At 35.4% G+C, this 14,535-nt stretch overlaps 2 protein-coding genes across 3 annotated transcripts in view; one reads left to right on the top strand and one right to left on the bottom strand.

The window, feature by feature from the left end:
* The window catches only part of LOC142349378 (glycine cleavage system H protein-like), a 29,658-nt gene extending 29,157 nt beyond the window's left edge, over positions 1-501 (bottom strand). For both annotated transcript variants that reach the window (XM_075400887.1, XM_075400888.1), the window contains exon 1: positions 204-501. The gene's annotated coding sequence lies outside the window, so the exon portion shown is untranslated. The remainder of the gene's footprint in view (positions 1-203) is intronic.
* LOC142349379 (uncharacterized) lies at positions 449-14,535 on the top strand. The gene is made up of 3 exons (XM_075400890.1): positions 449-532; positions 9,182-9,266; positions 14,304-14,535. The coding sequence occupies exons 1-3, from the start codon at positions 463-465 to the stop codon at positions 14,479-14,481; spliced, it is 333 nt and encodes a 110-aa protein (XP_075257005.1). The 5' UTR covers positions 449-462; the 3' UTR covers positions 14,482-14,535.

The raw sequence follows: 14,535 nt of genomic DNA, 5'->3' as shown, positions 1-14,535 counted from the left end.
CTTTTCTCATGCCACCTTCCCCAGACCTTAATATGTCATATAACATTATATTTAAGCCCCCCAACCACCCAAACAGCCACCCACCCAAGCAAAACCCACGCACCCCCCCCCCCCCCCCAATTACGCGTCCAATTTCGTACACGATGATTTGCTTTGTAATCGTATAAAATTTATTGCAAATAAGAGCCGGTGGCAAAACTTACGTTGTGGAAAAAATAATGTCAGGATCCAATTTCTAGGTATCTCTCAGTTGTACATGCATCCTACTACCACCAGAAATGGACAAAGAAACATGTATGGAGACTCAGCCTGTGTGCAGCTTCCTTCACCTGGCTCTCCCAGACCCCCCATCTCTACTTCTTCAACAATGTGGGGGGTAATTGCATCCTCTCTTCTGGAGTTCTCTCGGAAACAGTGCTGGACTACTTTCTCAGAGTGCAACTGTACGGGTTTCTGTTTGGGATGCCATTCGTACCCATAATTGTGCTGTCGACAGTTTTCATCTACAAAATGAACAATAAGAGATCAAAATGTTAGAAATTTTGGATCTATTTTGCCTGCCCCTCTTGTGTTTGTCTGCTGTCCCACGATTACAAATTATGTTGTTATATAGCACCCTAAAAGATGCGCCGAAAATACCGTATGCGCCGGGGGGAGGGGGGCAAGAATAAATAAGAATTTTTGTACTAAGAATTTTGAGGCAGCTTCTGCATTCACCTAACCTGGCTAAAAAAATCTGATGTTCAAATTTTAAACCCCGAAAATCCAAAGTGCCAGAAATTAACTTGCGGGAAATTCCTACTTAGCCAGAAATTGACTTTCCATTGACTTTCTTTTAGGAAAAACCTGGGCATGTCGTGTTTCTAGAATGGTTACGTGATTCTGTGGAAGTCACTTCTGAATTTTTACGTAATATCTCGAACCGTTTCGGGGTTCTCGATAAACGCCCGAAGATCTCAGTGACTACAAGCAGAGTCATGTAACCATTACTTAAAACACATAATTTGCGCGTCTTAGAATGTCAAATTTTGATGAAAGTCAACATCTGGTCATGTATAAAGAAATTTCTGCACTTTAACTACTGCGGCCACAGGCTTTCGGCATTTTAAATTATCATGTTCATTTTTATTTTACATAACTCAAATTCTTGACACTCTTGGCTTAGATTACCGGTTTATTTTATACGCTATGAAAGCATCGCAAACTTTAAACCACAATACTTGCTTTTAGCGATTGCAGAAAAGGGTTGATAATTCGTTTGTCCGCTTTTGTAGTTACAGAAAGCTGTCATCTGAAATGAATCTTGCAATCAAGGAGCTATCAGACTCAGGGGCAAATGGTAAATGTGTAACTTCGATGAAAGAGCGTCATCACGTCGTAGTCAAATAATAAAAAAGATTTTGTTCTTACAATTGCGCGTTATCGTGATGTTTCACGTAAATTGATGTCGCTGTAAGTTATGCAACTGTCTTTATTGCAACCACGCTAGATTAAACGAAACTATAATCACGAGATATCAATCTTCTTGTAAGTAATGGTCACGTGACTCTGCTTGAAGTCACTGAGAACTTCTGGCGTTTATCGAGAATCGCGAAGCATGAGATATTAAGTAAGTCAGAATTTCGAAGTGACTTCTGCAGAGTCACTTAACCATGCTTAAAATGCAAAACGCGCACGTTTTAAAAAGACGAAAGTCAACGAAATTCAGCTTCTGGCTAAGTAGGCACTTCTGCCATTTTAACTTCTGGTACTGCAGACTTTCGGGATTATAAAATGTGCATGTGAGTGTTTTAAGAGATCTTAATCATCTTGTAAGATTTCTGTAAGAATCACCTGAGTTCACAAATGATGCGATATCTGGACAATATATTGATGTTAAATGCTTTTGACGGATGAATGTCTACAAACGCAGGTTCTTAGAGTAGATTGTTGAAAACTGGATCAAATCAATCTGCGACAAAACAAATCTTCATTCTACGTGTTTACATTTTATATGTTTGAAATATCATTATTTCGCTAACAAATTTGACAAAAAGACTTGAAAAAGGGACCCGATAAATAAAAGAGTTTTACTTATGCGTAGTAAAATGACCGTCTACTTGAGGAAAACAAACTAAAGTCGCAAACAAAGCTTGAAAATGTATAATCTTTTTGTTATTATCAATTGAAGAAAAAAACTGATGAGTGATTCAAGAAATTTCGCGCAAAAAAACCCTCCAATGATACACTTAAAATTTTAAGCAACTTGAAACCCGTGATATTTAATTACCCGGGTCACCACTTCTTAGTAGTCATAGTAGGATCGTATGTGATATCATACAAATCATAACGTATTTCCTAGAACGATCCTTGTATGACTACTAAGAAATCATATATGACTACTAGGAAATCATATATGAACCTTGTATGACTACAAAGAAATCATATATTACACTAGTATGAATACCAAGAATCATAAATCTATTTTTCATAAATTTTTAACCATTTATGTCTTTTAAAAATTTCATTGGGCAAGGACTCACTTATGTGATTCCCCGGCATCACTTAGTGATCCGCCAGAAGACCCAAACGTACAATATCATTTGCAAAGTTGGGCACTCAATTCAGCATATTATTATTAATGTATGTACAATCAAGTTCAATCAATTTAAAAGGCTTCAATAATTAAAATAGAAAGTTCGAAATTTTGGAAAGATGAGTTTATGCTCCTGTTTTTTCAGAGTTTTTCCATTAAAAACAATTGATTGCTCTTGTTGCTGGGAGCCATTTCAAGCACCGGGAAGGGCTTCTGCTGGCTCCGCTTGCTTTTACGTTTTTTCTTGGTGTTCTTGGCTAGCCTCGTAGAAGTTGATTGGTTCGTTGTATTTCAATGCGTGGTAAGATATCAATAATTTTTTTATTCAAAGTAAAAGAGTCGTTTATTAGGAAAAATTATTCAAGAAGTAATAAATATTGAGAGTAGGAAAAGTAGATAAAAAAATAAATAAACAAATAAAAAATTGGGCTGCGCTCGTGTCAGGGAATGAGTAACTGAGCTTCATTTGATCAGAGAATTAAAGCTGCGCTAGTTGTAAAAAGTTTAATTAGTGTAACTTTGTTTATGAGGCCAAGCGTTAAGACGCGTTTAAATAAATTGAGGGACGGAATCGTTTTGAAGATTGAAGTAAAATACAGAAGGAAAAATAAGTTAAAAGTGCTATGCTAACCTAAACCTTAAAACCACTGAACCAAACCGCGCATAGCACTGTATTATATCATTAGTTGTATAACCGTAACTTTTCTTTGATAAAGATATCAGTGGAATGAATGTGAAAATATGAGAACATTTTCTAGGTTTAAAATGATGCTAATCGATTAACATTCTTCAGTAGATAAAAGCTGTGTAAATTGCTGTTGTTTTCCTTGTGTTTTTCACAGCAAAGCCCCGATTTTACTAGCTGAGCAGCTGGCTTAGCTGCTCGGTTAGGACGCTGTTGGTTCGATTTTTGCCCCGAATATACTACGCAAGCGGCTGGCAATAAGTCATTTGATGATGGTAGTTCTGGTTTTTCTACGATATTGAAACTGGTAAAGAACATTAGCAGGACAGATCTTCCAGTGTGCTTTGATAAGTGTTTTTTGGACGTTGTCTCTTTTTCTGGATCAGCTCAAGTATTGATTTGATCTTGTTTTCTTTTGCCCGTTTCAGGTACTCATTAGCTAATCTAATCTGAATATCTCTTACTGCACGTATATTGGCCTCTTCATGGAGTTTTTTGACACTGTGCCAGCGTGGTTTCCTCATACAAATTCTTAGTGCTCTATTTTGAGTCAGTTGTTTGTTGTTGATAATTGAATTAGATTGATCAATCCAGCAGGCATTCGCATAGAGAAATAGAGGTCGGACCCATGATTTATATAAGGTCAGTAAGCACTCTTCATCAATGTTGATCTGTTTGAGCCGCCATAGCTGTTAGATTCTTTTGTTTACACCACCAAATTTTTGCAGTGTTGGTTCCACTTTAGATGTGGGGTAAGGTTTACGCCAAGAAATTTGATTGAATTTGCGCCTTCAATTCTTCAACCATTGATAAAAAGGTCTAAGCTGGAAACTTTTTTGACGGATTTTTAAACAGCATAAAGTTTATTTTGCCTGGATTTATTCTTATCTTCAGTTTTTCGCACCATTTGATCAAATTATTTAGTTCATACTGAAGTTTTTCTTGAATTATTCTACAGGAGCGCGACCTGTAGTAAAGGGCAAAATCATCAGCAAATTGGGAAATTTGTGCCGGTATTTCAGGAATGCCGCTGACATAAACCAGGAAGAGTATTGGTGCAATGACGCTGCCCTGAGGTACTCCAGTTGTGTTGAAAATGTGCTACTTTTTGAGTTATTAATTTTCCCGAAGATGCTTCTCTGAGAGAGAAAAGATTTAAACCATTTTATCAGAGGTTTATGCACACCAAATTGTAGCAGTTTATTTTGAAGTCCTAGTTTCCACACTGCATCAAACGCTTTTTCAATATCTAGGCAGACAAATCCGACCATTTCGGACCATTGAAATGCTTCAGTTACGTGCTGAGTAAGTTTGAGCAAATTATCAGTTGTGCAACGGTTCCTTCTATACGCACTTCGCATTTCACCGAAGACATTATTTTTTTCACAGTGCGCTAGTACAAAATTTTTTATTGCTGTTTCACAAATTTTTGCAATGCAATTGGTTGGGCTGATTAATCGGTAATTTTCTGCATCTTTTTTTGTTTTTGTTCGGCTTTGGTAACATTTTGACTTGTGACTCTTTCCATGTAGTTGGAACATAAGAATTGTTTATTGAGCTAGTTATCAGGAGACAAATATATGCTTTGAGGCATTTAGGTAACCTTTTCAGGATGTTATAGCTAATTTTATCTGGTCTTGGACTTTATCTTCTTGTTTTGTTTAAAATTTCTTCATAATCGTCTACTTTTATAATGCAGTGGTTATTTGGTTCAGTATTTTCGTATTGGAGAAACATTTTTGTCTCGTTTTCGACTTTCTCGAAGTGCTCATTTAGTTCCAAGCTTTTTTATGTATGATCTTTCATTGTATCCTGTAGAAGAGTTTTGAAGATTTCGCATTTCTCAATGTCTGTTTTTCCTCTGAGTTGTTTATATGAGACTTCAACACTTTGTTCAGTCTCATTTGGTTTTTTTGAATCACCACATAAGGCTTTAACTGCTCTCAAAAAGCTTTTGCTTCCCTTATTTTGAGCACTTGCGATCAGTTTTGATTGCTTGATTTTTTCCGATCGTTTCATGGAGCTCTTTATTTCTCGTTGGAGGAAATTTATTTCCTTTTTCAGGAAATTGTACTGTTCTCTGTTTGTTCTTTTCAGCTCTCTTCTTTTTTTCTTTTCACGGATTAGTTCAGTAGTTTCATGTCCAAAGGGAAATCTTTTTTGTTGGATATACGACTTCTGTAGCGAGAATTGAATGATCTGTACCAGTAATTCATATAGTTGATTTAGTTCTTCTGCTTTTGGATGGACTGGTGGGTATAGCACAGAGTTTTCGTCTGACAATCTGGTTGAATTTTTTGAAGTTGATTTTTGCCTTCAAATCGAATTTTCTCTGAGTCATTATATTCAGGGTAGTAATGGTTGAGCTGAGGTCAAAACCAAAGTCACTGGAAACATAAAATGTGTCAAAAGATTTGAAGACTGATTGATCGGCGAAATGTAGATCAAGCATATTTCGACATTCTCCTGGTTATGATTTTCCAGTTTCAATAGTTTCGGTTATTTTCTCACCATTTTCAGTGTTATATGTGCAATTCAGCTCTTGATGTGGAGCGTTGAAATCTCCACAGATAAAAACGTTCGTCATTTCAGTTTCAAAAATTTCTGATAGATTCAAATCGCGACCTGGTGAGTTGTAAAGTGCTATAACCCAGAGATGACCTGCTAATGGTACTTCAAAGCATGCTTTTATTATTTCGAAAGTTTTTCCTCGCTCGTTTCTATAAAACTTTTCTGGTTTAACTTCTATTATTGTCGTTCCCTTCTTTGCTAAAATGATTGAGCCATGTGACTTAGTTGCTCTCGTTTCCGTAACGACGAAATAATCATCGGTCAGATTTTTTTTGCCAGCTCTTGACTTCATTCAGGCACACAAAATCAATGTCTTTTTCCTTCAAAAACACGAGAAGTTCTAATATTTTGTTGGATAAGCCTCAGCAGTTCCCTTGCAATATTTTAATTTTATCCATGTTGGCTGAATTGATGGCTATTTGTTGAAATTTGTTGCATTGGAACATTCGTTAAATTGTTGCTAGCATGTTTGATGCTATCATGAACTTTTTGACCTTCTATTTTATCATTGAATATTCTGCTTGCACTAATACTGACAACATTGATGATATCACTGCAAGACATTGTATTGAAGGTTGAACGGGTTTTGCTGAGTACTTCGGCAACCAGAACACTTATGTTTATTGCTGAGACAGTTGAGTTTGTTTGTAGCAATTCGGTTTGTCTTTTTGCAAAGTTGGGCACTCAATTAAAAAGTAAGTCCAAATAGATGAATAAGGTTCTGATATTCTCTGAAGCCAGCTTATACATTTAATTGTTCATTTATAAAAAATATTTGAAGAAGTTTTGCAGATAACCTCAAATATTTAACGTGGAAAATTAATCCTTTAGCCCACACAAAGAATCAAATGTGCAATGCAAAATGCAAAATAATAATTTATTATGTCCTCTGACTACATTATACGGGAACTTGTGGAACCAATCCAAGTTTTTTAATGTCATATATGACCTTGTATGATTTCCAGGAAATTTTTTCAAGATCAAATGAAAATGAAAAATATACAGTTTTTATTCTTTGAATTTTTTTATATGATCCCTGTATGGTTTCTAGGAAATCATATATGATCCTTGTACGACTACTAAGAAATCATACAAATCATATATGACATTTTATGAATACTAGAAATCAAATATGACCTAGTATGATCACTAGGAATTTTGTATGATGAGCAACCCGGGTAACAATTCGATCAAAACCGTTCGTCAAACGCTGAAGGATTTAAATTCGAAGGAAAGTTTTCGTTTTTGTTCCAACCCTCCATTAAAAATGAGATGTAAAGAATGCACCCAAAGTTGTTTTTATCTGATTTCATTTGGGGAGAGACAGATATAGATGCAGTAATATTGTACTCATGGAATTTATTTGATATGTATAGAGTTCTTTGTAATTTCTTTACTTCACGCGGAAATGTCCAGGTTTCAAATTACAAACTGTTTTCATTTGTTTTTGGACGTCTCATAAATCAAATACCGACACGAAGACAAAATAATAAAAAAAATACCTGTCATCATCTATGTGCAACAAATACGTGTTATGTTTTATATGACAATCTAACAGCCATGTTATCGTCAGCTACTCAAATTTATATTTTTTGGGCCTCACAGTTGCAATAAATAAATAAAGTTAGATTGTAGAGGATCGCTGTATGAAATTAAAAATTTCTGCAAACGAAAATCATCGTAAAACACATAAATGGTTATCTCTTCTGACGTTTTGTTGTTTATCATAAAATATAAGTATATTCAGTATAGGTAAGATTTCCTGGAATCTCATTGGGATACCATGAAACGATGCAGGCGGATAATAAAATTTTCTAATTGTTGAATAAGAATGATTTTGAAATCTTTTATTCTGTCACAAACATTCTTTAATTTTTCAACTAACAAAAAACACTCTAATAGTTGATCTTCCTGCTTCGATAGAGAATCCAAACTTTATCATAAAATATTAAACTGTTTTAAAATTGTTCTCTTTTATTGTCTTTCTAGGTCAAATTTTGAATCCGTTTGTGCCCCCCCCCCAGCTGACAGGGCCAATATTATTTGCAGTCCCAGAAGCACGTGCAAAATTTTTACACAATGATTTAGCATGTAATGACACAGAAGTTATGTAATAACATCAAAAGAAGATGATAAGTACACAGTTTTTATGCTTTGAATTTTTTTATATGATCCCTGTATGGTTTCTAGGAAATCATATATGATCCTTGTACGACTACTTAGAAATCATACAAATCATATATGACCTTTTATGAATACTAGGAATCATATATGACCTAGTATGACTACTAGGAATTTTGTATGATGAGCAACCCGGGTAACATTTCGATCAAAACCGTTCGTCAAACGCTGAAGGATTTAAATTCGAACGAAAGTTTTCGTTTTTGTTCCAACCCTCCATTAAAAATGAGATGGAAACAATGCACCCAAAGTTGTTTTTATCTGATTTCATTTGTGGAGAGACAGATATAGATGCAGCAGTAATATTGTGCTCATGGAATTTATTTGATATGTATAGAGTTCTTTGTAATTTCTTTACTTCACGCGGAAATGTCCAGGTTTCAAATTACAAACTGTTTTCATTTGTTTTTGGACGTCTCATAATTCAAATACCGACACGAAGACACCATAATAAAAAAAGTATACCTGTCATCATCTATCTGCAACAACTTCTTGTTATGTTTTATATGACAATCTAACAGCCATGTTATCGTCAGCTACTCAAATTTATATTTTTTGTGCCTCACAGTTGCAATAAATAAAAAAAGTTAGATTGTAGAGGATCGCTGTATGAATTTAAAAATCTCTGCAAACGAAATTCATCGTAAAACACATAAATGGTTATCTCTTTTGACGTTTTGCTCTGTTTATCATAAAATATAAGTATATTCAGTATAAGTAAGTTTTCCTGGAATCTCATTGGGATTCCCAAGAAACGATGCAGGCGGATAAGAAAATTTTCTAATTGTTGAATAAGAATGATTTTGAAATCTTTTATTCTGTCACAAACATTCTTTGATTTTTCAACTAACAAAAAACACTCTAATAGTTGATCTTCCTGCTTCGATAGGGAATCCAAACTTTATCATAAAATATTAAACTGTTTTTAAATTGTTCTCTTTTATTGTCTTTCTAGGTCAAATTTTGTATCCGTTTGTGCCCCACCCCCAGCTGAGAGGGCGAATATTATTTGCAGTCCCCAGAAGCACATGCAATATTTTTACACAATGATTTACCATGTAATGACACTTGCTCTGTAATTGGGGGGAGCATAAAACGTACTGCGGGGGGGGGGGGGGGGGGCACAAACGTAAAAGATGCCAAATTTCTATGCCTCTGTTTTGTTTCAGTTGATAACAACAATCTCTCTGCCGCCAGAGCCAGACTTGAGGCCGCTTTCAGAAGAATGGTCATTGCCCTCATCCTCTCATTCAGGTATTACAACATTACTCTTTCTGTCCTGAAACAATTCTGGTCAATGTATGATGTAAAATCTTGAGTGGGTCTTCTCCGTCCCCTTATCAGACCCTATGATGCGACCCAAAGTCCTCCAATCAGACCGTAGTGCGACCCAAGAAAAAGTGCGACCATAGTGCGACTCAAAAGACCACTGATCAGACCATCGTGCGACTCAAATCCCTCTGAACAGACTATCGTGCGACCCAAAATTTTGTTTGACTTTAGTGCGACCAACGCTCCCCCTGATCAAACCATAATAAAAACTTTGTCCTATGATCAGACCATTCCTGAATAAATGTTATAATCCGTTGTTATTTGTTTTCAATTAATTAATTGTTTTTAATTTTCAATTCAAACTTATATGTTGCTCAGCTTAAATTTGAATAATTTAGAATATCTTGTTAAGGTTTGAACAAAACTAATTGATAAAATACAAACAAAATGTCATTCTGAAGTGCCTGCAACTTTTCTTTTCAGTCGTAACAATGATAAAAAAAACTACATAATATGACAAATAATATGTCCCTAATAAGCTTGGGGGAGGCACAAATGGAAGCAATCCAACAATAGGTATAAAGTGCACTGAGGGTATAATTGCCGCATTGGTGAGGAATACGACACTCGGATGACTCAAAACCAATTCTGAAGCTTTTAAGGAAAAAGAAAAGGGATTACGTGTTGATCGAAGAACTTGTGAAAATCACTTTCGGTTTCCGGAGGAAAAAATGTGTTTATTCGCGTTGAGGAGTGTTTTGGAGTGTGTCATAATTGAGTTCTAATTATGAATCACCCTTTCAGTTGAAAAATTATTTATCTTAGGTCTGAAAATTTAAAAGCAGCTCTCTTCTGAAATGAAGTTTTAACTCATATGGGTTATATTTCTTTTTCTACGGGATGGTGTTTTCAATTGCCATTAGTTCCTCTTTATTTTAGCTGTTTTTTATGATAATGGCAGATATTCTTCCTAATGAAGTCAATCGCAAAATTTCTACAAGATTCTTACATGACAAACTCTGTCTTGCAAGATCATGCAAGAATAACTCCTTCTTGTAAGATCTTAAATGATTAACTATTTTTGAAAGAACCTTGCAAGATCTTATAAGATTAGCTTCTGTGATAGATTTGGGCTGTAAATGGGGTGCTTAAGGTATTGGGTCACAAACGAAAGATCCCCTAAGTCTATCTGTCTTTCAATTTGTCCAATCTGGGCTCCCGCAAAGTGTAAACAATTGAAACAAGCTAACTAATTGGTAAAACCAATCCTTTCCTATAAAACTGCTTCAGTTAGCCTACCTTTTCTTACAATGCAGCTCTTCAACACTGAATTTGAGTATTTCAATTTTAACTCAAATTAGGTACACAGTAAAATCAGTACTGGAACAAAATATTTACAAAAATCAATTTTTGTTTTTCGCAGAAAAAAAAGAGAAGAGCTTTTGATACAGTTCCTTAAAATTTTTGCGTCCAGTGTAAAATCAGAAGATAATATTTTTGGAATCGCAATCGCTTACAAATCGCTTTGGAAGATGCAATCGCTTACAAATGTCAGAAAAGAATTTACATTACATGCATGTCAGTTTTGAGGACACGTTAGCAGCTTATTAATGATGAAACTACGCCCATTACACTATTTTGAAAACTAAATATACCGTAATGAAAACTCGCGGGGAAGGAATATGTTCCGGATGTGTTCGGGCGGGGTGCGTGCGGGTTGCGTTTTGGGTTCCGAGTTGTTTAGGGGTTTGTGTTGGGTGCGCTCGACTACTTATTGTACAAACTGAGTAGGCAAATTTTCGACATTCAAGTCAACCAGCAGGTGTGTTCAAACCCTCACGGGTCATGCAGGAGGCGTATTTCAAATCTTTTGGGTTACTTAATACGTTTGTTTACGATATTCCGGATTTTTCACCAGGTGTATTCACGCTCTCCTGAGTCACTCACCAGGTTCTCCAGCTGCATTCACGATCTTCCAGTTCATTTATCAAGTGTAATTAAAATTTCCTGGTTCACCCATTAGGTGAACTCTTCATTTTTTACCTATTATCCAACTCAGAGCCCACATTTTCTCTATACTAATTTCACTAAGAATTTGTCGATCAATAAATTGTCTTCAGTATCACAAAATGCTGAACGAGACTTTCATATAAAAGTGACATGACTCTGCATGAGTTCATTGAGAAGGCCTGGCTCGTATAGAAATGACTCAAGATCACATAGAAATGACTCAAAATCACAAAGAATGTGAAAAAAATAACACCCGTACTATGAACTCCCCCTTCGACCCCAATTTAAATCTTATGCAACTTTTCGAATCTTAAAAAGAATTGATTTTATCAGAAAAAATGTACAACTTCAAACCATGGAATTCAGATGATAGTCGTCAAAGATGATACCAAAATCAAAATTCAGAAAAGGAAATGAGAATAAAAAAATTACAGCCCGAAGAGCTATAGAAAAAAAACTGGTCTTCGACGCAACAAATTGCTTACCTCTACGCGAAACAAACTCTACTCATTAAAGAGGTGTTGTTTCTTTGGCCAGCCAACCAATTCTACGGGATTATAGTATTTCAGTAAAGCTTGGCTTGCGTATCGGAAAGTTATGTATTATTTTGGGTTGGGTGATTTTTCAAAAAGCCGCTCAGAGAAAAAAATTTTTAGTTGTTTGTTTTGTCCGTAGATCAATACATTTGAACAAATCCAACTTTTTGTTAAGTTGAAGTTAGGATTTGACAGAAACGGTCACAGTTGCTTTCTAAGACCTCACAAAAAGATTTCACGGAAATTGTGAGGCGAGCCAAAACCTTAAGTTTTACCACAAAATTGGGAAGCGTGGCCAAATTTTTAGCTTATGAAATTCTGGCCTGACTGGAAAACAAATTAATTAGCTGGAAGACAGGTCACCTTTTCAGAACCAGAGACTCAATCAACTGATGATTTTTGTGCTCAAGCAAATCAATTGATCAACAGTATGTTTTTAATTAGCTCAAAAGTCTGTTGAAAGTTACGATTTCTGAAATTTTTTTAATATCTATTCGAACATCTTTTGCATGCTGTTCAGGGCACAGGGGCTGATCGGTTCAAAAATGCCTTTCCAGCTATAAATTGGTCCTTTAAAAATACTTACAGGTGTAACTTTCCTAGAATAGTTTTGCGGGCATTATTTGAGGAGGCATCGCGAAGCGCAAAACTTATTAAAACCATTGGTGACAGACCCATTCTATTTGACAAATCTTTGATGGAACTCACTGCTATGTTTTCAATCCAAAAAAACCAGTGACGAAATAACTTCTCTTATTGTTTTTTTTTTAAAAAAACAGGTGGAATTAATAGGGGGAGAAGCAAGCAATTAAACCTATTGAATCAACAACTGAAGTCTTATAAATTTCTCATGATCTGCAAAGCGGAAATCTTGAAAGACTTAAGTTGAAGATATATTGCAGCAGATTTTCCTGCTCGGCAGATTGTCCTGCTCACAAACCTTTGAGGGCAGTTTTTGGTATTTGACAGACACAGATTCAGTTTCAACTGCTTTTTGTCGGCTTAGTTTTTGATTCAGATGACACAGTTAGTAATTACGGTAACAAACCGAAATACAAACAACTTTTAACTCAATATCTTGATAGTGATTCCACTAAACCTTTTAATCTAAAGATCATTTTCCATAAAAACTCTAAGACGCACTGGAAAGTATCAAAATTAGAACTCTTTGCCAGTACTTTTGCGAGTACAAACCAGACTTCTTTTCCCAAAAACTAACTTGTTGTCGCATCAAATTAGACTAAAAATAAGAGCATGGATTGTAGAAATGTCTTCAAATATCAACGTAACGTGACCAGAATAACAATGTAGAATAGTTTGACGTGAATGTCACTTCAATGCTGCAGCAAACCTTATATTGCGAATGAACTTCGTGGGCTGGTTACGATCTTGATGGTGTTTAGGAGCAAATTCGGGCGTGTAAAAAACAAACCGTTCTGGAGAGAGTACAATAAGTTTTCCTTTGGTTTCGGAGATCCTCGATATTATTTGTGCCACGTTTAATTAGCTACTGAAGCGACTCTCAGTTATTACAGACAACATGTTTTTTGTCGCGAGGCCTGTCTATTGCTTCAAACAGTGTTGCGCCGTTGATTCGCATCGCTGGGATTAGAATCATAGCTACGATGCGTTTTACCGAAGCACTATGAACTAATATTTAAATCCGACCAAAAGACCCCTTATAGCGAAAGATATCCTTACGGTTATGTAATAAAGAGGCATAAGAGAGGAGAATGAAAATTATTTGGTTTTAATTTCGGTTTTAATTTGGTTGTAATTTTGATGCCATCTCACCCAACGATATCTCATAATTCTAAAAAGACATCATAAGATAATTTTCTCTTTGTTTTTCTGATACTGAAGTATTCCATGCTGTAACTTTTTGGCCACTGCTTGAAAACAACCTGAATTTGCTATGCTTAAAGATTTTTTGATCGTGTTAGATCTGGTAAAAACTTTTTCAAAAAGATGAGCCATAGCTTTCCGAATGTTTATCTTACAGGATCCTATTAGATTCTTAAAGATCTTACACCATAAACTTTTTTTGTCAGGCAGAATTTTTACCATGAAAGATCTTATACGGCAGAATTTTTATCGTGTAAGATCTGACAAAAGTGAACTTTTTTCTTGTAAGATCTTATCAGACCTGATAATAAATTTTTATCGTGTAAGACCTGATAAATTGTCTTACAAAATTTTAGTCAGGCGACGCATAATCTTATAAGTATTTTCAAGACACTTTTGTAAGAAATTTGTAAGATCTTACGCTTTAAAAATTGTCAAATGTCTGTCTGGGGTAAGAAAGTAAGAAAGATCTGGTAATAAAGTAAAAAAATGTAATAAAGTAAAAAAATTGATACCAGCTCTTGTAGAAATTTAATATGAATCTTTTAAAAATCTTGCGAGAATCATACTGGAAGATAGCAAGATATGTTAACAAACAGAATTTTTTTTTACTCAGAACTTTTTTCAGTGTGGTTGAGACCCTGGCAGCAATTATGATCCATATAGGCGTTAGTAGAGGGCTGGGCTGGGCTTACAACTGGGGCGACGGTCTTCTCATAATCCAGAGTTCAATCAATCTTCTCTTCTACATCATATCTGGACCTGTGTTCCGAAACGCACTCAAAGAAGTGATAATGTGCAGATGAGCGAACGTCGAGAAAACCTCAATATAACTCTGGTTTCTGGGATCCATTCTGTCA

This window comes from Convolutriloba macropyga, chromosome 11 (assembly GCF_964194025.1).
Source record: "Convolutriloba macropyga chromosome 11, txConMacr16.3, whole genome shotgun sequence".
Lineage (NCBI taxonomy): Eukaryota > Metazoa > Xenacoelomorpha > Acoela > Convolutidae > Convolutriloba > Convolutriloba macropyga.
Note: the sequence above shows the minus strand (reverse complement) of the source record. Positions and strands in the feature narration are given on the sequence as shown.